Genomic DNA, 27,764 nt, shown 5'->3' on the forward strand with positions numbered 1-27,764 from the left:
AAAAGGGAACTCTCCTGCACTGTTGGTGGGACTGTAAGTTGGTACAGCCACTATGGAAAACAATTTGGAGGTTCCTTAAAAAACTACAAATAGAACTACCATATGATCCAGTAATCCCACTCCTGGGCATATACCCAAAGAAAACCATAATCCCAAAAGAAACATGTACCATAATGTTTATTGCAGCACTATTTACAATAGCCAGGACATGGAAGCAACCGAAATGCCCATCAACAAATGAATGGATAAAGAAGATGTGGCATATATATACAATGGAATATTACTCAGCTATAAAAAGGGATGAGATGGAGCTATATGTCATGAGGTGGATAGACCTAGAGACTATCATACAGAGTGAAGTAAGTCAGAAAGAGAAAGACAAATATTGTATGCTAACTCATATATATGGAATCTAAAAATGGTACTGATGAACTCAGTGACAAGAACAAGGATGCAGATACAAAGAATGGACTGGAGAACTCGAGGTATGGGAGGGGGCGGGGGGTGAAGGGGAAACTGAGACGAAGCGAGAGAGTAGCACAGACATATATATACTACCAACTATAAAATAGTCAGTGGGAAGTTGTATAACAAAGGGAGTCCAACTCGAGGATGGAAGATGCCTTAGAGGACTGGGGCAGGGAGGGTGGGGGGGACTCGAGGTGGGGGGAGTCAAGGAAGGGAGGGAATACGGGGATATGTGTATAAAAACAGATGATTGAACCTGGTGTACCCCCAAAAAAATTAAAAAAAAAAAAATGATCTGTTAAAGCCACTTAAAGAGTTGAAATCAATCAAGTATACAGAGTGTACTACCAAAAACCAGATCAATATAAAAGGTCAACAGGCCCCTGACGCCTGGCCTGAGTTGCCTTGTCATTACCCCATAAAGGTCAACTAGCTCCTCTGCTTCTAACAGCATGGTTTTGTTTTAAGGTCACTTTTCCATATTCCCTCTTCCTCTAGTACCATGACCTACCATTCCCACTCATCCCCCCAAAACATGGATTATTTTAGAAGTCCCACTGCCTCCAACCTCCCCCAGGCTCAACTCATTCTGCACATATCACATGAGCATCCCTAAAACAGTCAACCCTCAGGCTTAAAAGCCCCAGTGCTCCACACCAGGACTCCAGTCTCTCAGCCCTACCACCTCTGACAGCACCCCTACAAAAACCCCTCAAGATGTTTGGAAAGCACCACAAAGGCCACTGGTCTAAAGCCTCTGTGTGAATCCTCACCAACCCCATGGGAGCTGTGAAAGTTCTTCACATTAAGCTGAAGCTGCCCCCACTGCAAAAATGTCACACCAGCCTGGCTTTGCCTCCAACACCCTCTTCCCCAGTGACATGGGGCGGGGGGGGTGCTGACATTTCTCCTGGGCAAACAGGTATGCTACTATTTCCAGGTGATTCCAACACCCCTATAAAATGGCTACACTCTGGATAATCAACAGCTAGCTGGCTGGGCCCAGGCTTCCCGCTCACGTTACCAGGTGTCCGCTCTTCTCCCAAAGACAGAGGTTCATAAAAAAAAATGACTTCATTCCAGACACCTCTTGAATGTAGCAGGCACAGGCCCTGTTGGTAGGCCTGGCACCGGGACTATTAATTAGCAGGACTACAGGGAGGAAGGCCCCAGACCCCTCCCCATCTAGGCCTCATGCTTTGTACAGTTAGAGTCTCTTCTGGTGGCTTCACCCCCTTTCAACACTCAACACCACCCCACATATACACCAACACACGCATGCACGCACACACTGTTGGAACTGTTGCTGAGACACAATGGTCACCAGCACATTCTGGGCCACGTCCTGTTCTTTGATGGGGCAAGTCATCAGTCCTGGCACTGGCCTTTACAGGGCCATAACCCACCTCCTGCTATTATCAAAACCCTCAAAGTAAGGCCCAGTCACAGGAGCAAGGGAAAGATTCCTAAAGCAGAGAACTGGGCCAAGACTCAACATGGGAGAATAAGTAGGGAAAGAGATCTACTTCTTACCACCCACTGCACTAAGCCGCAAATGTTCTTCAAAATGAAGGCCTCTGAGAAAAGTTAACTGCTTGGAATTTACCTTAGAGGACTCTTACTTCTAAAGTTTTTACTTAAAACACAAAAACATACAAACATACACACATACACACACATACATACCCTTCATTATGAAATTAAGAAAATCATTCCTTTGAGTGTAAGACAGGTTTCTTTTTATTAAGTTTTCCTAAACTTGTCTCATGTTTACTGAATGTTTTTCTTTGTGTAAGAACGTAACCTGGAGCTTTAACAAACCAATTTGGATAATGCAAGCTGGATAAATGCTTGTCTGCACACAAGTCATCAATTACCACTCTCTGGCCTGGCCTCCATGTCAATCCAATTGGTCTTAAAGCCTGTCTAAACAGAGAGCAAGCAGACCACATCATCTTATTTTTAAATTTTAAATCTCAAATTCACCCCCATCCCAAGACCCACACCCTCCCCCACACACAAAAGAAAATTTTTAGAAGAAATGGCCATTAAGGACTGAGTCAGTTGCATAAGAATTGGCTTAATCCTGCAGCCAGCACTCCAAAGTAGCTCTTGGCCTCACAGCAGGCCAGCTGAAACTCTTGAAGCAGGACAGGGAGAGAATGGATAGAAGATGCTCTAACAGGGCCAAGTCCTGGTGCTGTGAGGCTTCCATGCATGCTTACACTCCAACATAAATACACTTCCACCTTCCTCCTCTAAGCAATGTTTCTCTATAGCACTTTAGAGCTTGCGACATTCTAAGTTTTTTAGTGCAGAGATGGACAGAAACTTATTCTAAATATGCAAGGTATGATCTTGTTTCTAACAACACAGGCCAAAGTTAACAGAGAAGCACTCTGTTATACAGATTAACAATTATTACAAAGGTCCAAAAAGTAACCAACAAAGCTTATAACAGTTTCTAGGGCATGTACCAACTCTGGCCTCTAATACTACAGGTTTCCCTTAGTTTCCAAAATGCCTCACTCCTATCAACACTGCCCAAAGGGCAGTCACAGGGAATGCTTTGGTGCTCCTCACATGTGCTGCACGGTAAGAATGAGGTGCTGCTAAAGTCAGGCACCACACTTCTTTAACACTAATTTCAGACTCATCCAGTACAATCCAGTGCATCTTAGTTTTTTGTATGATCTGTCAGCTGTTTAACACACACAAATTGGCAGATTCATAACAGATATTAACACTTAACACGTAAGGGATTGTGAATGAGCAAAAAAGAACTCTTAACTCTTGTCCTAAGACTTCAAGCTATACCTCAAATTTACACAGAACATCTCTCGCCTGAGTAAGCAGGCCAGGATACAAATCTTTACACCATAATTAACTAGAATCAATCTCTCAGTTAAATTTACCATGACTATATGCAACAATCCGTCTACCCAATTCTACTTCTGAAGAGAAAATTATTTAGACTTCAATGCTTGGGATATTAGTGAACATACGTTCAGGAACACACATTCTCAGGAAGAGCCTCCAAGTCTAAAATCCTCAGTTAACAACTTGCTCCAGGTGAAGGGTCTATATTCCCAAGAGCAACACACAGCATTTGTAATGGGAGCTCCTTTAATTGGGGGAAGATGGGAAGATGGGATGGGAGTCCCAGCAGAGTGGAGTGACACGTGAGGAAGCTCAGAGCATGCCTTTGTTGTTCTATGTTAATCCATGCCATGCTCTAGCCCTCAGAAACAGAGGCAGACACTCCCCTATCCCCACACCAGGCAGGGGGCCTTTGAGGCAATCTCCACAGCAGATTTTTGAAGCACAATTAGAGTTCCTGCCATATATGTCATAACAAAAAGTCTGCTTGATAGCTTGGTATAGCTTGTGCTATAGCTCAACTTTCTAAAACAAACTTCTCTTTGTATAAGCATGATTAAACATAAAAGGAGTGAAGCATAAGCTCAGTAAGACTAACTGGGCTTCTAAATAGTACCATTATGAAAAAGATACAATGTACTTCATTTCTGTATCTAACTATTTAGAAGTCAAAATGCTCCATACATTACCTATATCCCCTCCCCCTAAATCCCCTAAAAACTGACTAAGAAATCTCCAGTATTTAATTGCTCTAGTTGATATTTAGAACAAAGTTGACAACTTAAAGCTTTATAATAGTCTGTTTTAATATAAACAATTGTTGGAATCAATCAATGTCCATTTCAGGAAGCTTCTTGTCTGAATCCGAAGGCACAGCTGTGTCTGTACCCTGCTCAGCAGCCTGAGGGCCTGGGCTGTCTCCTTGTCCATCCACTGGTCCATTCTGCTCTGCATTCTTTTGCTCCTCTTTTGGAGGTTCCACTTTGGGTTTTGGCTTTGAAATTATAGGGCTACAGATACTTGTCAGCTCCTAGAACAATAGAAGAGAAAACTGGTTTCTTGTAACAAATTTTACACGGCATACTAAAATCCAAGTCCACCCTCTCCTACCCTATTCCCAAGCCATAAGCAAAGATGCAATAATGAAATTCTCTCCTATTAATAATATATGAGACTGACTAGAAAAGAGTATTGAATCTTTAAAATCATAAATTACTTTAATTTTAGCTTCAATCTCTTTTGCCTTGACAACTGGATCCATGGTCAGACTCTGCTTGTTCTGCAGATTCAGCTTGTTATTCATCCACTCCATGGCCTCATTCGTGCTTTTTTCCACCTTCACCATGTCAGCCGCATCCAAATGGTCATACTGGTCCTCCTGCAACCAGCAGCCAACCAGACATGTGTCAAAGGATGATACTGTCCCTACTCAAATATTGCCTATTCTTCACTCTCTCTCAAAAAGTTAGTCTTTCCCAAAATGAAGCCATCTAGCCTCCCAAGCTACACATTCAATTCCCTAAAAATTCAAAAAAGGAAAGTAACCCCAACTTTTAAAACACTGAGGAAATACATTTAAAGGCCAAAATTACACAAGGGCTTCAGCAGTACAAATTGCACATGCTTTACACAAAATCTTATAAATATAATTTTCACAAGGCAAAAAAATTACGTCATTAGCTATGAGACCAGAGGTTTGTGCATCCTAGTTAAGAACCAAAATAAAAAAGGATACAATTTTTTAATTTCAGAAGCAAAATTTTAAATTAAAAATAATTTTTTAAGAAAGCTCAATTTATCTGTCTTAAAGTTTCTTACGCTGACAATATATCAAGAACCTAGAGTGTAACAGTGGAGTTAACCAAACTATTTACCAAAGTTTGGGAGCAACTCAAACTTTGGAATCAGACTTCAGACCAAATCCCAGCTCCCTCAATAGTAACCCTGGGTGAGGATTAAAGAAGTTAGAAATCATCTATAAATGTTGAGACTACAACTACTTCATAAGGGTACTATGCGGATTTAATGAGATAATATATTTATGGAGTATATAGCATATGGTGCTCAAAAAAATAAGTAGTTTATTGTTGAGACAGTCCTACATTTGCATGACAAACCAAATTCTTCACCTAATGTGTTTTAAGATCAGAATAGAGCAAGTTAAGTCACTGATGAAACATTTCATAACAAGAAAAGGAAACCGAATACTGCTCAATTTCAGAGTCTTTTTTTTTGGGGGGGGGGGGTACACCAGGTTCAATCTCAGAGTCCATTATTAAAGAGAAGCAGCAAACCCCAGGGTTCTTAGTAGGATTATATAAAATATTATACATTACACTAACATCCAAAAAGAAAACAATTTTATTAAACAACAGTTAAAGAGAAGAGAAAAAACTACTAAGTAAATGTCTCAAAACTTAACTCTACCAAAACAATAGCAGGGAAGAGGAGGAGAAAAAAAAAAAAGATACCTTGTTTTTGAAAGAGCTGATTACTTTCATATACTGTTGGATTTGTTTCCCTAGTTCCTCAAATAATTTTGGTCTCTCTTCAGATTCCTGGAATCGTATCTTAATAGGTTGACCTAGATTCTTAACAGAAGACAGAATATACAAATTCTTCACAGGGGAGTTTAAATTATCAGATTAATATCTTCCTATTACTATTGATTATGAATTAAAATACATTTAATCTCCATGTTCTATAGACAAGTTGAATACTTTTCCCCAGCCCACTGAAATATATCCTCAGCCTACATGAGCCTACCTCAATACTGTTCCAACTGGAGCCGCTTCAACTTGTCACCTGAAGCCTAGTTCTAAAAAATACATTAAGGAGACAACCAAAAATTAGGTGCCTCCTGACAGTGATATACACACCATACATGAAGCACAGTTGCCAAAAATTAAAAAAAAAAAAAAAAAATTTCTTTTCAACCTGTATCTAACAAAGCCTCCAGCTCTAACCATCAATTTACCAGATAAAATCGACACCACAGAGGTGAAAAGGAGCAAACTCCAGACCAGGAATAAATCCTCCAGGATGAATGATCAAGTTTTTTCAAAAACTAAGTAAGGGAGAAGAAATGATGGAAGGAGAACTACAGATACATATTTAAGAGACATATCAACAGAATGTATGGACCCTATTTGGATCCTGAGTCCAACAAACTAAAAAATAATTTATGAAACAGCTGGAACCGGAAAACTGACTGAATATACAGTGATACTAATGGTGATGTTAAGGAATTTTTATGCTTGTGATAACGGTACAGCTTAAGAATATATTTCTTTTAAATACACATTGAAATATTTTTGTGTTAAATATAACCTGAGAGACTTGCTTAAAATAACTGGGAGTGGAAAGGAGCAGAAACAAAATAAAACTAGAAATAAGCTGACAACAGTTGATGCTATTATTCTGTCTACTTTCATGTTGGACATCTCCCATAATAAAAAGTAAATCAAAAATCTCAGTGGGAAGGATCTCACTGTTGCCAGAATGATAGTAAGCTGCAAGCATGGCGCTTGAGCAATTCCATTCCAGAGGTTAGTCACAATGGACCAGTCTGACAAGAAACTAAGTAATCCATAGAAATGCAAAAAGTTCCTCTTGTGTATTTACATCTTTTTCCAAACAAAAGGCCTCAACTTTAAATAATTCTTTGTTCTTTTAACTCTAAGTGTAACTATCAGCTTCTTTAAATACAAAACCAGACGCTTGTGCTCTACTGAGAATCAAAGCTATATACACACAGCCCTGCTCCAACTGCACTGCAAATGCTTTAGGACAGGGATACATCTTGCTAGTCTTTCAATCTCTTGACACCAAGAACACACTCAAGCTCCATTTCAGTGAAACGGTTTAAGTCTAAACTCAATTTTCAGAAAAATTCTTTTGTTATGATGCTCTAAAAGAAAGAAAGACAGTAAACCTAAGTGATAAAAAGTACAGCTCTTCAATCACTTTCAACCTGCTTTCAAACTACTTAACATGAGAATTACTCCCAATTCTGATATGCTCTCCATGGAAACTACAGCATTTCTGCTTTCAAGAATCACTTACTTTTAATTCAGCCAATTTATCAACATAAACTTGCTTTGGCTGGTCTTCCCCATCCTCATACAACCAATTTTCAGTATCTTCTAGTTTCAAGGTAAAATTGTTACGGTCCTAAAGATAAAGGAAACGTTGTAAATTAATCAAAACTCAGCTGATTCACAAATGAAGAAACAGGCACAGACTATGATATATCTGGATTTTCTTTAAAATACAGGGGAGTGGACAGATGGGGATATAGGAAACAAGACTGACAAAATGTTATTTTGCTTTATAGGTACCGGGAGTTTATTACACTATTTTCTCCACTATAGAGGACATTTGGATATGTTTGAAAATTTCAGAATTAAAAACTACATTTAAAAATAAGTGGGTTACATAGTTAATAATATTGTAGTGCATATATGAAAGTTACTAAGAGAATAAATCTTAAAAGTTCTCATCATAAAAAAAATTTTTTTAAGTGTAGTGATGGATGTTTAACTAGACTTACTGTAATCTTTTTTTTTTTAAGAAGTGAGTTAAAATAAACATCAGGGAAAAGAGCTAGTTTAAAGAAAACTACTAGGTAAATAATAACAGGCAAATTTATCAAAAAGTGACACACCAAAAAAAAGTGACGCACAAAGACTAACCTTTGAGAAACACTCCACCAATACAAAATAAAAAGATTTACAACTTCTCCCCAAAAAAGTGTGTTTTTAATCATTTTACTCTATACCTACAGATGCAAACTTCCTTTGTAACTACATTTAAGGATCCTCCCAGGAAACACATAATAAGCAGGCACAGTACGGCACATACTTACATCTTCACTCACAAACTTCTCATATTCACCAACAAGCTTGTCTCTCATTTCGTACACATATTCTTCTACTGCATTCTTAGCATCATTCCTCTCCTTCTCTAGTTTATCCTGCATGATCATTTTACCCTGTGAACAGTACAGTTAGACATTCAGAACACTAAGGCAATTTCCCTTAACTATTAAGTAATATAATCATAAAAGTAGAGAAGTCTTCTTCCCCAAATCCTTTTCATTCTGCCAATCATCCAAGAAAAGAGAGCTGGAAGCATCAATCCTCAGTAAATTATGAATATCAAGTAAGAGTTTTTTGGGTATGCTTAGAAAAAAAGGGCAATAGAAGAAATATCAAGAAGCTGAAACGCAAAAGCAAAAATAAGGAAAAGAATTTGAGACAAGAGAACTTTAAGAAACTATTAGCTCAATGTCACAAAGTGGGTATACACTGCTTGTATTACATACCCAGAAAAAATCAAATTATTCAAATAGTACAGATGCTGAAGGTTCTATAAAACAAAACTATTCTAAGATCCAATGTATATATGATAAGAAACCTCACAGACAATAATTAATTGAATAATTGTTCTCCAGGGTCCCAAATCTTGAATCACTCATCATAACTAGAATTATACTGACTAACAACAGGGAAAGGAACTAATAAAATATTAAGGCTAATGTGATTTCTCCCACTGATCAACTTCCCTGACCCTGACTCAAATATCCCAATCTCTAGTGAACAACCAAATCCACACACCCAAACATGAATGATACCTCCCCCCTAAATGTCAAAGATCTCATAATAGAGTTTTTGGCAGTAAAGACGTAATATCACCATAAAACAATTTTGATAGTATGTTTTGGGATCTATTAAACTTGTCCTCCAGGCTTTCTAGGTGGCGCAGTGGTTAAGAATCCGCCTGCCAATGCAGAGGCCATGGGTTCGATCCCAGCTCCAGAAAGATCCCACATGCCGCGGAGCAACTAAGCCCGTGTGCCAAAAGAAAAAAAAAAAACTTGTCCTCCAATACTTCAAAATCTAAAACTGTTCTCAAATCCCATACAACCTAAAATGCATAAAGATCACTAGACACAGAGTTTGAACACTATGGTCACATTAATTTTTTAGCGTATTGTTCTAAAAGACTTAAAATAACCACCTCATTTTCAATGTACAAGTTGAGCATCTCTCTGTCTATCTGCCATAACAGCTGATTCTCAATTGGCAGGTCCACAGTACTGGTCTTCACTTTTGCCTTCTTGGCTTGAGGTGGTTGGTCCATCTTTTTGTCTTTTGATCCAGCTTGAGAGGTCTAAAATAACAGAAATCATTAAGAACACATACAGACTCTTAAACTTCTAAATGGGTCATATTTCAAAGGCTGGTTTTGCTTTTTAACTTTGTTTTCTTACAATATCTAGAAAGTTAAAAATATAAATATTATATGAGTAGTCAAATCCATAGAGATAAAAAGTAATGGTGGTTGCCAGGGGATGGGGAAGAGGGATAGAGGAATGGGGAATTGTTGTTTAATAGGTAGTTTCAGTTTGGCAAGATGAAAAAGACTAACTGTACCACAACGGACTGACTGTGCCACAATGTGATAATACTTAACACTGCTGATCTGTACAAACATACATGCTTATATACATATATATACACATACATACACACAAAAACAACCTCCCGTAATCCCACTATTAACATATAATCACTACTAAATATTCTCTGATTTTCTTCCACTCTTCTCTAAACATACACACATGCGTAGGAAATTACTGGGGAGAGGGTATGAAATTTTTAGGGATCAGAAATCCAGTAGTATTATAACTTCCAGAGTACCTGTACCTATTTACAATTTCACAAGGAGTAGAAGAATCCATTCCACTGTACCCTGGCCACAAATGGGAATTCATTTACCGTGATCTATTATTTTCACTGAGTCAATAACCTTTTTTCATACACTTATAAGGCATACTTATTTCTCCAAATTGCCTGGTCATATTTTACCCACCATTCTCTTGCGATCCCCCCAAAGTGACTGTTTCAGTTTTTTCTAACCTTCTATTATTTGTCTATGCAAGCTTTTATTGTTGAATTTATCCCTCTTTCCCTTTGTGATTACTTTCATTGCTTTTACACTTTGAAAGCTCTTGCTGATTCACAGATTAGAAAAATGTTCATTCCAGTCGTTTTCAACTTTTAACTTTCAAATAATCTGGGATACAATTTTCTCTATGACGTGAGGCAAGATTTCAAAGTCATTTCCCCACCTCCTATCCAAATCTTAAGTCAGGGCTGAAATTTATGTATCATTTGTAATCGGGTAAGTCAAAAATCATTCGCACTCTGGCTGTAGAGTTTACTTTATTTAACTTTTAGAAAAGACAAATACATCATTTTTCAACATATCTCCTCGCTTTTCAATATACTTTGTCCATCTCTCAACAAGCGTTTGTATTCCCTCATTAAAAAATGTTTTAGGCTGAGCTGCGAGCCACGAACGCACCGCCGTCTTCACTTCATCAGAAGTGAATCTTCGTCCTCATGGGGCTGCTTTCAGGGGACCAAACAAGTGAAATTCTGAAGGAGCAAGATCAGGACTATAGGGAGGATGCTTTAACACCTCAAAATGAAGTAATTCACAACAGACATAGGTTTCAAAAAGTTTGCCAGAGATGGGTACTGAAATAACTTATGGAAGAGCATAAACAGAAGCACTTGGATACCTGCAAACAAAATTTGGACCGATACACTAAGGAAGGTGAAAGTTTCTTTAAAGAGAATCATTACTGGTGACAAGACATGGATTCATTACTATGAGCCTCAGAGTAAATGGCACAGTATGGAATAGAAACACCCTTAATCACTGACCAAGAAAAAGTTCAAAAGTCAACCATTAGCTGGAAAATTGATGCTTACGGTTTTCTGGGATTGTCAAGGGCCAGTATTAGAACAGTATTAGGAAAATGGTTCAACAGTCAACAGTACTCGTTCCAGCGAGATGCTTACTGAAGAGCTGAAGCCTAAACCTCGGATTATATGCAGAGGACTGCTATCCAAGGGTGTTGTGATAACTGCATGACAGTGCACATCCACACACAATGTCGACACTCTGCAAAAACTTCATTTTGAGGTGTTAAAGCACCCTCCCTATAGTCCTGATCTTGCTCCTTCGGAATTTCACTTGTTTGGTCCCCTGAAAGCACCCCTACGAGGACAAAGATTCACTTCTGATGAAGTGAAGACGGTGCATTCGTGGCTCACAGCTCAGCCTAAAACATGTGTTAATGAGGGAATACGAAAGCTTGTTGACAAACGGACAAAGTGTACTGAAAAGCAAGGAGATATGTCGAAAAATGATGTATTTGTCTTTTCTAAAAGTTAATGAAAATAAATTCTACAGGAAGAGTAGGGATGATTTTTGACTCACCCTTGTATTTTATTTCCCTTAGAAACAATACTATGAAAGGCGTCAGTTCCCGAGCCACCTCATGGAAGGAACCTAAACAACAAAGCCCATGAAACTTCCCACAGCCCCACAGCACTTGGGGGGGGGGGGGGGGCGGCGGCGCGAGGGCGGGTTCACCTCTCTCCTTTCTCCTCCCCGCCCTTCACAAACACAGGAAAATATGTACTTCTCTTGCCCACTGCTGCCCCCAGCCCAAGGAACAACAGGTCTTTCACCTTGGAAAAGGCCTACAGTACACTGAAGCATCTATGAGCATGATTTCCTCTGTCCATTATTTTCTTTTTTTACAGTTACTTGCACAGTTAAAGGAAGGTAATTAAAATTTGTTAACTGACATGAAAATGGATACCAGACTTAAGCCTCCTAAAGGCTCTGCCAAACTTTTTTAAATGCCACAATCATAAATACTTTAGAAGGTGTGATTATACACTGTAATGTCAAATAATTTGAAAGAAAAGCTGTTTTCAATACTGATGACAAAATTTAAACATGAAAACTTGAAAGTTAAGAGTTAAAAAACAGGTTGCAGGGGAATTCCTAAGTGGCGCAGTGGTTAAGAATCCACCTGCCAATGCAGGGGACACAGGTTCGATCCCTGCTCCAGGATGATCCCACATGCCACAGAGGAACTAAGCCCGTGTGCCACAACTATTGAGCCTGTATGCCGCAACTACTGAGACCCACATGCCTAGAGCCCATGCTCAACAAGCGAAGCCACTGCAACAAGAAGCCCACGCACCACAATGAAGAGTAGCCTAGCCCCCACTTGCTGCAACTAGAGAAAGCCCATTTGCAGCAATGAAGACCCAATGCAGCCAATAAATACATTAAAAAAAAAAGAACAGATTGTAAAGGATCCAAAAAATGCTACATATTCATTCAAATACTTGGGATAAATATCACTAATATTATTTACAAAATATATTTCAATACATTATTATTTAAAAGTGTATTTCAACAGAAAGACAAGTTTCAGAGAGTTGATAACATTTGAAAAAAAACATGTTTCATTGTTTATTAGTAAAGAATAAATTATGGGTAGGATGACTGTTAGTAACAGCCATTCAGAAACCACCCCGTACCAATCACAAGCCTGGTAAAACCAGGGCTTCTAAGTGCCTTCTTCCCACAAGCCATCCAGACTAAAGTTCAAAGAACATCTTGCCAAAGATACTTTTCAAATATACTACAAAATCTTGGTGGCACAGTGGTTAAGAATCCGACTGCCAATGCAGGGGATAAGGGTTCAATCCCGGGGCCAGGAAGATCCCACATGCCGCGGAGCAACTAAGCCTGTGCGCCACAACTACTGAGCTTGTGCTCTAGAGCCCGTGAACCACAACTATTTAGCTCACGTGCCACAACTACTGAAGCCCTTGCACCTAGAGCCTGTGCTCTGCAACAAGAGAAGCCACTGCAATGAGAAGCCTGCACACTGCAACAAAGAGTAGCCCCCACTCTCTGCAACTAGAGAAAGCGCATGTGCAGCAACAAAGACCCAAAGCAGCTAATAAATTAATTTTAAAAAACCACGTATGTGAAAAGACAACAAATCACACTCTGAAACACAATTTATACCTCCATTTCTTCAGATTCTGCCTTATTTTCTGCTGGTGTCTGCTGCTGTTGCTCTTCAACATGTGGTTCTTCCTGGTCCACTTGCATCTTCTGAAAAACAGGTCACATCAAATCCTGAAACTAGGAAATACTGGTGAAAGCAACCTTCATGACACATTAGCAAAATCACATGATGTGGAATTCCTGCTAATTACCAGCAATCAGACAACCCAGACTCAAATTCCAGCTATAACACAAATGTTACACTTAGAGCATGAAAGTTTTCCTCTCTGGATCTCGGTTACTACATCTGTACAATGGAGATAACACTGGCCCTGCCCTTAAATAAATAAGAGTGGCTACAGAACTACATTGTAAAACCACAGCAGTACTCATAAGTACACACTGTGGCAATATTTAACACAATAAAATCTGAAGAAAGCATGAGTTTCTCTTAGCTTCCTCATGAATACATTTCTCTCAAAGGTCTTAACTTCTCTAGCAGTTTTTAAAATCACCCTTTCCATCCTCAAAAGTACAACCATTATGTGCATCAGGGAAGGTGGACATCTTCAAAATTCTGTTAAAGGTGTTAAAAGAACAAAGCCTGACAATAATGACAGAGAGAGAAGTTTGTTGAGACCTTGAATCACACTGGCTTTCAATGCCTGCAGCACATTATAATGACCTTGGAGGCTTTTAAAACTGACACCTGGGCCCTAACCCAGATCAAGTCAAACAAAATCTGTGGGGATGAGATCCAAACATCTGTAGTTTTATAAAGCCTTGATTTTTATACACAATAAGGACAAGGCCCAGTGCATGACTCCAACAAATGATTGTGAATTCTATGCTACCTGTGGAAATAATCAACTGAGGCTCAGCATTCTCCAGTAATCAGAAAGAATCAAGAATACCTCAAATTGAGAAGTGCATGGTCTGAAGGAGGAAGCCAACTATGTCCCATTTCTATACAAATTCTGTATAAAGACCTTGTGCTAATTCACACATGATGGGGTATACATGCAGACCTACTCTCAGCAGCTCTGTCACCCAGTCTATTTGCTAGAATTTCTAGACAAGTGTCACCTCTGAGCCATTATAAATGGCCTAAAATGGTATAAAATTGTCTAGATTACCTCTTCCTCCTTTGCATTCTGATCTGTTTCCATCGGTTCCTCATTTTCCTCAAACTTGTGCACTTCCACTAGAGATGCACTGGACACACTGAAAATGCCATGGACATTTACTCGAACCTTGACTTTCACTTTTGAACTGGAGCCATCAGACTGAGGGGTGACTTTCTGAACTGAAAACTGAGCTAAGGACATATGAAAGACAAAAGAGAACACATAACCTAAGAGGATGAATTCAAACACAAATATATGCCCACACTGCCAGGTTACGTCCGTTTCTCAGTGAAAAGTCAGTAACATGGTACTTCAAATAAGCAAACTGGGCACTCTTAGAATCTTACTAAATCATCAGATTTTTTCCTCCTCTCTCACATATAGTCAAACTCTTACTATATTGTCTCAATTAATGACTCAAGTATCTACTAACTCTTCAAACATGTCCATCCCTCCAGTCCCTTAATCCAATTCATCTTTATATGCTACTGCCAGATATATTCCTAGAAAAGATTTGTCACGCTTTCAGTCTACTGAAAACCTCAATGATTCCATACTGCTTGTCACACTTATCAAGAAACTGCCATCTCTAGATTCAGTTACTATACCAGGGTTTTGCTTATGTTTTTTAATTCACAAAACTCTGTAAAGTATGAATTACCATGCTTATTCCTATTATACAAGTAAGGAAAACAGAGTAGGTTAACTTTCCAAGTGCTATTCAGGATATTCCTAATACTTTACCCATGTATTCTATTCTAGTTCTGTAATTATCACGTAACTCTATAGTTTCTCTCTCAACTGGTAGTATATCAGAGTCAATAAAGACTCAAGCCAACATGGTTCCATAATCTATGATACTGGTATCACAATCTCCTAATGATTTTCTGTGTACACCTAACTGTACGTTAGGGCCAGAATTGAATGTCTTTAACTTCTTTCAGTAACTAGCACCACACTATGCACAAGGTATAACAATAATGTGCATTAACCAACAACTGCAGCCCAGGGAATTCCCTGGGGGTCCAGTGGTTAGGACTCCGTCCTTTCATTGCTGAAGGTGCAGGTTCAATCCCTGGCTGGGGAACTAAGATCCCGCAAGCAACACAGTGTGGCCAAAAACAAAAATGTTTTAATAAATAAATAAATATTAAAAATAAAATTTTCTTTTAATTAAAAAAAAAGAGCTACAGATTCAATTAAATAATGACCATCCTGCTGGTTCTAAACCTGGTAATAAGACTGAAAGTGGTTTTTTGTGTGTGTGTGTGATCTAAAATATCCAAATTTCAGCATATTATACTTGCTTCGCTATTCCAGTTCTCCCAAGTACACATAATTTTTTTTTTTAAATTCCCAACTCTTTACTTACCTATAGCAGGATCTGGATAGGGCAAATCCTGAGGAGAGCTGTAATAGGCCTCAAGAGTGAAAGGTTCCTTTCTATAAAATGTGAGTACTTTAGAGAAAGGAGCAGCATGATTTTTTGAAAAGACTTCACAGTCACTGAGCAGAGGAAAAACACAAAAACACAAATTTAGGATACTGCTAACACTTTTACCCATGTATTCTAGGTTAGTAATTACTGTATAGCTCTAGTTACTCTTCTTAACTAGCATCGTTTCCAAATTATGAGTTCCCAAGAGAAAAAAATGTGTGTGCGTGTGTGTGTGTGGTATCAGTTTTAAACATATATACTTCAACCAGCACATGAAAGTCACCAATTATTTTAGCAGGATCAAATAAAGGAAACTAGTAAGGACACAAAGTTATTCTGATGACTAAAGTAAGCGATCACTTTGCTTCATGCACTACAGCAAAATATTACAGATTTGTGTAACTTGAAATGGAGAGTATTTACTAAGACAACTTTTACGTACAAAGATGATTAAAAACATTATTACCTTGACCCTTCTTCAGCTGGAGAATTCCATCTCAGAGATATTGGATATGGTACTACATCAGTGATAGAAAATTCTCTGACTTTGAAAGCAGGCGATAAGATTGCACACTAGAATAATAATTTTTAAAAATTCCATTTGGCAAGTAGACATACAAACTAATTATTACAAGACCCACAAAGAATGACTTCAGAAGACCATCTATTTACATTAATAATTTAATAGTATCTAAATGAGTGGTTTTTAAATGTCTAGTACATGTCAAATCACCCATATAATCTAGCTATTCCTTATTATTTTTCCATTAACCTCAACCTTTATTTAACTGATGTATAACATTACTTCATGTAACAAGTACGCCAAATTCTAGTGGTATTTCAGGCTTACCTGTGTTTTTAGTAACTTATTTCATCTTATTACATGTTATATAGTACAAACAATTCCATTTATGAATGCTGCTTTTTTTTACATCTTTATTAGAGTATAATTGCTTTACAATGTTGTATTAGTTTCTGCTGTACAACAAAGTGACTCAGCCATATGTATACATATATCCCCGTATCCCCTCCCTCTTGAGCCTAACTCCCGCCCTCCCTATCCCACCCCTCTAAGCCATCACAAAGCACGGAGTTGATCTCCCTGTGCTATGCAGCAGCTTCCCACTAGCTATCTATTTTACATTTGGTAGTGTATATGTCAATGCTACTCTCTCACTACATCCCAGCCTCCCCTTCCCCAAGAGTGTCCTCAAGTACATTCTCTACACCTGTATGAACAGCCACTTCTGCTATCAATTTGGAAATGAAAGTTTCAAAATCTTAGACCTTAAGATCACTGAACTAATCTCAGACTAGCTGGATACATAAAACCACTGCTGTATTGTTACAATGACCTATAAATGGCTACCTGTGAAAGAAAGCAAGCTCACCTGCAATGCACAGCCTCTAGTAACAGCTTCATCAGCATTTAGTGTTGTACTAAGTTCTTTACCAAAAAATTTGCTGATCTTCTCTTTCACTGCAGGGATTCGTGTTGCACCACCAACGATCTCCACGGCATAAACATCTTCTTTCTTTAACTCTATTTAAAAACAATTAGAACAGACATTTAGATTAAAAGAATCTTTTAATTAGTATTTTACAATGAAATAAAAGAGCAATATAACACCTTACCACAACATTCACAAATGTATAACAATATCCCACCACTCCTCATCCCCTCTACAGTAACACGCATGTGTGTGTGCGCACGCACACATACACACAGGTGTGTGCCATCTGGAAACAGGTAGTTATATTTTGATGCTCAAAATAATGAGGGCAGGGTGGCACAACAATACTGGGACTTAAGAGATGAGAGTCAGGAATACCTAATGTCCTATAGTGCACAAGTCCTACAATCTCAGGAACAGTCTCACGCAGATAAATGTTAAAACATCAATCAACAGTTAAGCTAGCTATAAGGAAAATAAAAGGGCCTCAAAATATTGGATTATCCCTAACATGACATGAAAAAAAAAGTATGCAGATGCACACCTAGCCACTCTAGCACTCCAGCCAGAGCATAAGCACAATCCACATTATAACACAAGTACAGTTTCCTCACTCATAAAATACCTCTTAATAACATCTGATTTCCTGGTCACATTTTTTTCAACAAACACTGACAATCTGTTGAGAAGGGCTATTTAAAGAAATGGGGGGCTTTCCTGGTGGCACAGTGGTTAAGAATCCACCTGCCAATGCAGGAGACATGGGTTCAAGCCCTGGTCTGGGAAGATCCCACATGCCGCAGAGCAACTAAGCCCTTGCACCACAACTACTGAGCCTGCGCTTTAGAGACCACGAGCCACAACTACTGAGCCAATGCAGCACAACTACTGAAGCCTGTGCACCTAGAGCCCATGATCTGCAACAAGAGAAGCCACCACAATGAGAAGCCCGCTCACAACAACAAAGAGTAACCCCCACTTGCCTCAACTAGAGAAAGCCCATGCACAACAACGAAGACCCAACACAGCCAAATAAATATATAGGCTGTCCCAGTATGGAAAGAATATGCCCATATGTGATAATCACTCTGATTTAAGAGCTGAGCCTGTGTCAAGATCAGAGTACATCTCAATACCATGAAATCGCAACCAGCACAAGAGTGGACTCTAGGAAAAGGTTTGTCAAAGGTTTGGGGAACACAAGTAATATATTCCTAAATCAAACTTCCACCTTTTAGCCCTAGATAAAATTAAAGCATTCTATTAAATTAAGTATGTGGTTATCATATCCTCCCTTTACTTGTTTTTCAACAAAAGAGTCACTGACAGAAAAAACCTATGAGACCACCATAGCAACAATGCTACAGAAAATTTTTATCACCATGATACCTGAGACATTAAATCCATCTGTGAATCTGAATTACATTTCCTGGGACTCCAGGGGTAAGATATTGATAAAAAGAAGTTTAATATAGCACTGAAGTAGTTCATACAATGAAAATTTGTAAAACTAGAAGAAAAGAAAAATAACATTTTCCAAAGAGCCCAAGATGAACAATCACAATAATACTTACTGGCCTGTTCCAAAACACTACGAAGTGGTGGCTCCACTCTAGCTAACAGATCATCACACATTTCCAGAAATTTGCCTCTATGGAAAAAACAACAATAGGTTAAATCACATTCCATTTTCATGTAAAATAAATATGTATAATCAAAAGACAGATAACAAGTACTGGCAAGGATGGAGAGAAACTGGATCTCACGCACATTCCTGGTGGGAATGTAAAATGGTGTAGCCACTTTGGAAGAGTTTGGCAATTCCTCACTTGTTATACACAGTGTTCCCATATGACCCAGCAATACCACTCTAGGTATCTATCCAAGACAACTGAAAACATGACCACACAAAATTTGCACGTGGGTGTTCATATCAGCATTATTCCTAACAGGCAAAAAAGTGTGAAAAACCCTAATATCCATCAAGTGTATTCAACAAAAAGGAATGAGAACAATAAAAGTGACTGATACATGCTGAAACATGGATGAACTTTGAAAACATTATGCTAGGTGAAATAAGCCAATCACAAAAAACACATTATATGACTGACCCCATTTATATGAAATGTTCAGAACTGCTAACTCCAAAGAGACAGAAGGTAGATTAATCACTGCCTAGGGCTTGGGGGAGGAAGAACAGATGGGGAAAGACAGCTAATGGGTAGATATTTTTTTCTTTTTAATACACTTTATTTTTTAGATTGGTTTTAGGTTTACAGAGAAATAAACAAAAAGTACAGAGAATTGCCATACACCACTTACCCCCTGCCACCCAGTTCCCCTATGAACCTCTATTAGTGAGATACATTTCTAACAACTGATGAGCCAATATTGATACATAATAGTATATATTAGGGTTCTACATGATTTGACAAGTGGTGTAAGTATTCACCATTACAGTATCATACAGAATAGTTTCACTACCCTAAAAATCCTCTGTACTCCACCTATTCATCCCTCCCTTTCAATGAACCCCTAACTAAACACTGATCTTTTTACTGTCTCCATAGTTTTGCCTTTTCGAGAATGTCATCATATAGTTGTCACACAAAATGTCATATAAATGTCATATAGCTCTGGAATGTTATATAGTTGGAATCATACAGCCTCTTCACATTGACTTCTTTTGCTTAGAAATATCTAAGTTTCCTTCATGTCTTTTTGCAGAATAAGTCATTTAGAGTTTCTTTATGAGGTGATGAAAATATTCTAAAATTGGGTTATAGTCTTAATTCAAAAAGTTACATGCACTACAATGTTCATTGCAGCACTATTTACAATAGCCAGGACATGGAAACAACCTAAATGCCCATCAATAGATGAATGGATAAAGAAGATGTGGCACATATATACAATGGAATATTACTCGGCCATAAAAAGGAATGAAATGGAACTATATTTAATGAGGTGGATAGACCTAGAGACTGTCACACAGAGTGAAGTAAGCCAGAAAGAGAAAAACAAATACCATATGCTAACTCATATATATGGAATCTAAAAAAATGGTAGTGATGAACCCAGTGACAGGGAAAGAATAAAGATGCAGACGTAGAGAATGGACTTGAGGACATGGGGTTGGGGGGGGGGGGGGGGGCGAAGGGGAAGTTGGGACGAAGTGAGAGAGTAGCATAGACATAGATACACTACCAAATGTAAAATAGATAGCTGGTGGGAAGTTGCTGTATAACAAAGGGAGATCAACTCGATGACTGGTGATGCTTTAGAGGGCCAGGACAGGGAGGGTGGGAGGGAGTTGGGGGAGGGAGGGGATACGGGGATAGATGTATAAATACAGGTGATTCACTTTGGTGTACCTCAAAAACTGGTACAAGAGTATAAAGCAATTGTATTCCAATAAAGAGCTTAAAAAAAAAAGTCAGAAAGGGAAAAACAAATACTGTATGCTAACACATGTACATGAAATTTTTAAAAAGGTACTGATGAACTTGGTCGCAGGGCAAGAATAAAGACGCAGACATAGAGAAAGTATGTGAGGACACTGCGGGGCCGGGGGGGTTGGGACGAAGTGAGAGAGTAGCACTGACATATGTAGACTACCAAATGTAAAGTGGATGGGTAGTGGGAAGCTGCTGCATAGCACAGGGAGATAAATCAACTCGATGCTTTGTGATGACCTAGAGGGGTGGGATACGTAAGGTGACTCAAGAGGGAGGGAATATGGGGATATACGTATACATATAGCTGATTCACTTTGTTGTACAGCAGAAACTAACACAACATTGTAGAGCAATTATAGTCCAATAAAGATCTGAAAAAATAAAAATAAATAAAATTAGATTGTGGTAATGGCTGCACAATTCTGTGAATATATTAAAACCCACTGAATTATATACTGTAAATGTGACTTTTATGAATTACATTTCAAAAAAGAAGAAAAATAGCAGAGGTATAGAATGCACCCACCAGAATGGCAAAAATTCAAGATCACTAATACCAATATACTTGAGGATGTGTAGCAACCAAAACTGAGTTTAAAATGGCATTTTGGGGACTTCCCTGGTGGTCCAGTGGTTAAGACTCCATGTTCTGGGACTTCCTAGGTGGCGCAGTGGTTAAGAATCTGCCTGCCAATGCAGGGTACACGGGTTCAATCCCTGCTCCAGGAAGATCCCACATGCTGCAGAGCAACTAAGCCCATGTGCCACAACTACTGAGCCTACACTCTAGAGTCCGTGAGCCACAACTATTGAGCCTGTGTGCTGCAACTACTGAAGCCCACACGCCTATAGCCTGTGCTCTGCAACAAGAGAAGTTACTGCAATGAGGAGCCTGTGCACCACAATGAAGAGTAGCCCCCGCTTGCTGCAACTAGAGAAAGCCCATGTGCAGCATCAAAGACCAAATGCAGCCAATAAGTAAATAAATAAATTTACATAAGGGGAAAAAAAAAAAAAAGACTCCATGTTCCCAATGCAGGGGGCCCAGGGTTCGAGCCCTGGTCGGGAACTAGATTCCACATACCACAACTAAAAAAAAAAAAAAAAAAAATCCCACATACCGCAATGAAGATCCCACATGCCACAACTAAGACCCAGCGCAGCCTAAATAAATATTTTTAAAAAAAATAAAATGACGGTTTTGTTTCTAATATCAAAAAAAAACTGGAAAGAGCCAGTTCTCCATCAATAGGGGAAAACAATAAACCTACAATGTCATACTAGGCAGCAATGCACAAGGAACAAATGATACATGAAACAACTAAATGAATCTCAGTTTTATGCTGCCCAAAGAAGCCTTACACAAAAGACTAAACACTGTATGATTCCATTTATAAGAAGTTCTAGAACAGGTAAATGTAATCCATGGCCCCCCAAAAAGAAAAACCTTATCATGGTTGCCCCTGGGGATGAAGGCCTGAGAAAACTTTTCCAAGATGATGATGAAGGCAGTGGTTTCCAGCAGGGGCAGGGGGAGCGGAGGACAGTTCAGGCAGTATGTGAGCGATGGGAAGCAGCAACTGAAGTTTCACTTGCTTGCTGGCTAACTTGCTCACCTCCTGCTGAGGCTCAGTTCCTAACAGGCCGCAGACTGGTACTGGTCCTTGGCCTGGGGGTTGGGGACCCCTGGTTTACAGGATGTATGCAACTGTCAAAACTCAGCAAATGGCACTTAAAACTTGAGCATGTCATTATGTAAAAGTATGCCCAAAATTACAACATTAAACTCTGGTTAATATGCACACTTAAAGTAAACAGATGTCTGTGACTTACTTTAAGATGCATCAAAAAATAAAGTTGATGGGGAGATAGAAGGATGGATAGATCAATAGGTATGTGAAGAAACAAGTACCGTTAATATTATCAGTAGAACCTAAGTGGCAGGATAAGGATGTTCACTGTAAAATTCTTTCAGTTTTGCTGCATATTTGAAAATGTCCCTAATAAAAACCTGAAAAGCAAAGGTACTGAGAGCATTCTAGAAAGATGGCAGCAGCAGTGGTAGAGGTTGTTCCTTTTTTTTTTAAGTTTTATTGGAATTTAATTCACATATCATAGAATTGACACACTGAATGTGTATATTCAGAATTGTGCAAACATCACCGCAGTCAACTTTAAAACACCCTAAACGAGTATTTTCATCACCATTAGCATTATTCTCGGAACTGCCCCATTAAACCTCCAGCCCTAAACAACCACTCATTATTCTGAACATTTCATATAGACAGAATTAGACAAAATGTAGTCCAGTTTAACTTATTTCTTTCATCTAGCATAAAATTTTCAAGGTTCATCCATGCTACAGTGTGCATCTATACAACATCTTTTTAACTGTCAAATAATATTCCATTGTATGGACATATCACATTTTGTTTATCTATTTTATCAGTTGACGAGCATTTGGGCTGTTTCCATTTTGGGGATATTATAAGTAGTGCTACTATGAAAATTCACATATAAATTTTTGTGTAAATGTGTTTTTCATTTCTCTTGGGTATACACCTAGGAGTGGAACTGCTGAATCACACACGGTAACTATATTTTACTCATTTTTATGTGAAATAAGTATTTCTGAGCTTTTAGAGGGAAGTGTGCACTTCCACTAGAGACGCACTGGACACAATGAAAATAGTTCGGTGATTCATCAAAAAGCTAAACATATGATTACCACATGACCCAGCAATTCCACTCCTAGCTTTATACCCAACAGAACTGAAAACAAGACACTCAAACAGCCTGTTCATGAATGTTCACAGAAGCACTCATCACAATAGCTAAAAGGTGGAAAACCAACTGATGAACGGATAAACAGAATGTTATATACCCACAAAAACTGACTATAATTTGCCATAAAAAGCAATGAGGTACTAATACATGAACCTAGAAAACATTAAGTTAAAGAAGCCAAACACATACTGTATGATTCCCCCTAACCCATTATACATACACAAAAAGCTGCTGTTTAATAAAAATGAAAACCATCACTTTCAAGTAGAAGAGAAAGGTGGTTACAAATCTGGTTACTAGGCAAAGTAATCTAATTCTGGCAGATTAGAAGCAATTCTGACTCCATCTCAATTTTCTGAGGATGGCTCAGGCCACACCTCCCCAAACAAGCCATTAGTCTTGCCTGAATTCTATCAGTAGAGTTCACATCCTGAAGAACATCCAAGCAACCTACCCACATAACAGAAACATTCTGGGTATTTCTGAGGATAGCCCTGAAACGTCAATTACCCAGAATTCTTTTAGTATCATACAAAAAGACCTGTTGTCCTCAAGTGATACTGAACTACTCAAAAATACCAATTTCTGCATCAATGACTAAAGCAAATTCAGTATAATTCTGCATTAAAGCACTCTGCCCTGAAAGTGGTAACTTACATGTAATACATGCACATGTAAAGGAACCCAATTTCCTGGAATATTCAGTTAACCAGAGCAAACCTAACAGTTTACATTATTAGACTAACCAAACCCAAGCTTCACATCAAAGGCAAGATGAAGCCTTCCCTGGCGGTCCAGTGGTTAAGACTCCGCGCTTGCAATGTTGGGGGCATGGGTTCAATCCCTGGTCAGGCAACTAAGATTCTACATGCCGTGCAGCCAAAACATAAAAATAATAAAAATCTTTTTAAATGTAATAAAGGCAAGATCCTGAATTGCCTCTAATTTTTACCTACAGAACTGAAGCTATCACATAACCACCATGATGATTTCAATAATGAGCTAATTAAAGCTAATATAGTGGAGATCACAGTTTAGTTTACCATCAAAATATTAATATGTTACCTATTCATAGTTCCAGATACATCAACATCATTCATAAAACATTCAATGCTCAAAGGAAGGTCTGAAGCATTTGCACTCATCAATTTCTTGAGTTTCTCACACTCCTGAGACAGTCGTAATAATGCACGGATTTTGGACTTTATGTCTAGCTTGTATTTCTTCCCAAATTCTTCACAGAAGTGATTTACTAGCACCTCATCAAATTTTCTGCCTCCCAGTGTTGTGTCAAATGCAGTGGCCAGAACCTTTGAAAAAAGATGATAATTAATTCAAAAACTAACCAATTTAAAATTTTATCATGATATACATTTGACTGGTAAATTGTAATAAAAAAGGTGGGAAGGGACATTAAGATTGAAACAAGGCAATGTGCATGTATCATTTAATCATGTTACAATCACTATGAAAAGAGACATTGTAATCCCCAATTTACAGATGATGCTACAGACCTAGATAGATCAGATAATCTGCAGGTCACAAAGATATTAAGTAGTAGAAGTAGAATTCAAAACCCAATCTCAATTCCAAAACCTATGCCTTCTCCATTACACCAATCAGACACCGAACAATTATAATTCAAGGCCCAATACACTAACATGTCACTTACAGTTCTAGTCTTATCACAGAACTGCGTAACTCCAAAGGTTTATTTATTTAGCTCTATGCAGTTTACCACCAGAAAATATGCTAAAAAGCCTTAATTCACAGCAATCTGTTTGTATTCAACATAGAAGACTAATTAGGTTAGGTTATCCTTTTCCAAATCTCTAGCAGATTAGACTAAGCTAACTAGATCTAATCAGATTCAATAACAGAAGACTGGCTAAATAAGTGATGAACCACACCCTTAAAACAATCTCTTCAAAAAAACATTAAATGTCCTCAGGAAGTTTTTCTTAATAAGTGAACTCATGGGAGAAAAAAAAAAACACAGAACTGAAGACACAGAACTGAATTACACAGTTCTGTGTAATTCCAATTCTGTTTTCATAAAAGACTAGAATGAAATATACCAAACTGTATTAAGACCATGAATATCTTTTCTTTATACATTTCCAAATTTGATTTTATAAGTATTTTGATAATTAAATTTTAATTATAATTGGAAAACTGACAAGTGACAGCAGATAATGAAGCAGAAACTAATACACATCAGACTCAAAGCCAAAGTCAAATAATAGCCAATATCTTCTGTCTAAAAAGGTGAGAGTACAAAATAGAATTTATAAATAATCTTATTATGGATAAAAGTAAAGCTTAAACACTGAGAATAACACCTGGTCCATCATTTATATCTGTAAAAATTGCGAACCTCTTATTTCCCAACCATCCCAAAAATTTGCTTCATAGTAAAAAAAAAAAAAAAAAAAAAAACCCACGAACCATGGATACAAATCAGAATATAAAGTAGAGGCAAGTCCAGTTTTCAAAGAAACAAGATTTTAACAAAGAGAAACTCAAAATGCCCTCCAAACCTAACAAATACTTATTTTGGGATAGGTAGTCCTACTCAACCAACCCCCAAATTGGGGGTCAAAAAGCCAATTTAGACCTGGTGAAAAAGAGTGGGGCCCTGTGGGGCTCCCAGGCACTGAAACCGAGTGGGGCCTGGGCAGTGGGGCCTGGGCACAGAGGCTTCCTTCTGTCCATCACTTCTATAGGCAAGATTCCAGTCTCCTGACCTTCCCTGAGCATGACCTTCCCTGAGCCCAAAGGGTAGATGTGAACAGTTGCTAATCAAGGGAGGAACAGCCAAGAAACCACCTGAGGCAAGATTAAAGGGACCAGAGAAATTCACCAAGATTAAGAGATGGCCACCTGAGATAAGATTAAGGGAGGGCAAGCCCTGCTCACACCCTAATCTTGTCAGACCCCACCTTCGAACCACTGTTATAAAACCCTTCACCAGATCCTCTGGGGTTGAGACACAGATTTTCCTGAGGCAGAAGTTGGTGTATCTCCCTTTGCCTGCCAAAGCAACAAAGCTATCCTTTTCTACTTCACCCAAAACTCTGTCTCCAGGATTTGATTTGGCACTTGTGTACAGAGAGGCCAAGCTTTCAGTAACACTGGCACAAAGAACCTTGATACAGAACCCAAATAATTAAAGCAAATACTCAAAATATCCTTGGTTCTTAAGCAAAGTCTAGATAAAATCACCAAACTAGATAACTGATTTTATATCTCACTGAGGAACTAGCAGCAAATTCGACTGTGACTCAGACATAGGAAACAAACTTATGGTTACCAAAGGGGGAGGGGGGAAGGATAAACTAGGAGCATGGGATTAACACTACTATAAATAAAATAGATAACCAACAAGGACCTACTGTATAGCACAGGGAACTATACTCAATATTTTGCAAATACGTATAAGGGGAAAAGAATCTGATTATATATATATATATATATATATATATATATATATATATATATATATATATATATATATATAAACTGAATCACTGCTGCATACCTGAAACTAACACGTTGTAAATCAACTAGACTTTCATTTAAAAAAATTTTAAATAAAAATTAACTGAACACCTAATATCTATACCTTTCATTCTACATAAATTTTACCTTAATAAAGAGACTAATACAGGAAATGTGGATACATATTTTTTAAAAAATTTTTCAACTGTGACCATGATCACCCTCTTGGTCCCTTTCTGCCATTAACACTGCTGGACTTCTCTATATGCAAAACTGCTTTCTCCAGAGCTCTAATGTCTCCAGACATCTAGAATATCCCTCCTAGTCTGGTTTTTTCTAGCCACCCAAGTTCCAGTCACTCCATCCTGTTCCCAGAACACTCAAAACCTTAAACCTTTATCATCTCCTCAATCCTCAGTGTAAGATATCTGAAGGGACTACATGTTAAAGATTCCTCCTAGTAAGCCTGCAAGGCAAGCAATATTTTCCCCACATTATAGATAAGAAAAATAGGCTCAGGAATCTAAGAGCTTTTTTTCCTCAAGGTCTATGCTCTTTGCTTCATACCACATCAACTCTTGATAAACTATTTTGGGCTTAAGACTTCCACCCCACCCCTACATACCTAATTTCTAATTCAGATGGCTCATACCAAGTTTCCACTAGTGAAACAAAATTCTTTAACCAATTATTTTAAGTTGCCTCTCATAAATTCCTAATTACCATACACTTGTAATACAGTCTTCTGGAAAAAATA

The 27,764-nt window shown here is 38.2% G+C and overlaps 1 protein-coding gene across 2 annotated transcripts in view; it reads right to left on the reverse strand.

The window, feature by feature from the left end:
* Positions 1–2,184: 2,184 nt before the first annotated feature.
* The window catches only part of HSPA4 (heat shock protein family A (Hsp70) member 4), a 57,295-nt gene continuing 31,715 nt past the window's right edge, over positions 2,185–27,764 (reverse strand). The window contains exons 7-19 of one of the 2 annotated variants that reach the window (XM_057735170.1): positions 24,572–24,816; positions 18,836–18,912; positions 17,199–17,350; positions 16,274–16,380; positions 15,742–15,875; positions 14,379–14,560; positions 13,261–13,350; positions 9,370–9,522; positions 8,216–8,341; positions 7,414–7,521; positions 5,820–5,939; positions 4,565–4,726; positions 2,185–4,378 (exon numbers count right to left, since the gene is read on the reverse strand). In XM_057735170.1, coding sequence (XP_057591153.1) covers positions 4,175–4,378; positions 4,565–4,726; positions 5,820–5,939; positions 7,414–7,521; positions 8,216–8,341; positions 9,370–9,522; positions 13,261–13,350; positions 14,379–14,560; positions 15,742–15,875; positions 16,274–16,380; positions 17,199–17,350; positions 18,836–18,912; positions 24,572–24,816 — 1,860 coding nt within the window. In that variant the 3' untranslated portion in view covers positions 2,185–4,174. Of the gene's footprint in view, positions 4,379–4,564; positions 4,727–5,819; positions 5,940–5,978; positions 6,167–7,413; positions 7,522–8,215; positions 8,342–9,369; positions 9,523–13,260; positions 13,351–14,378; positions 14,561–15,741; positions 15,876–16,273; positions 16,381–17,198; positions 17,351–18,835; positions 18,913–24,571; positions 24,817–27,764 lie in introns of those variants that run through there. The other variant, XM_057735180.1, reaches the window with a different exon arrangement.

The sequence above is a fragment of the Hippopotamus amphibius genome, chromosome 1, assembly GCF_030028045.1.
Source record: "Hippopotamus amphibius kiboko isolate mHipAmp2 chromosome 1, mHipAmp2.hap2, whole genome shotgun sequence".
NCBI lineage: Eukaryota > Metazoa > Chordata > Mammalia > Artiodactyla > Hippopotamidae > Hippopotamus > Hippopotamus amphibius.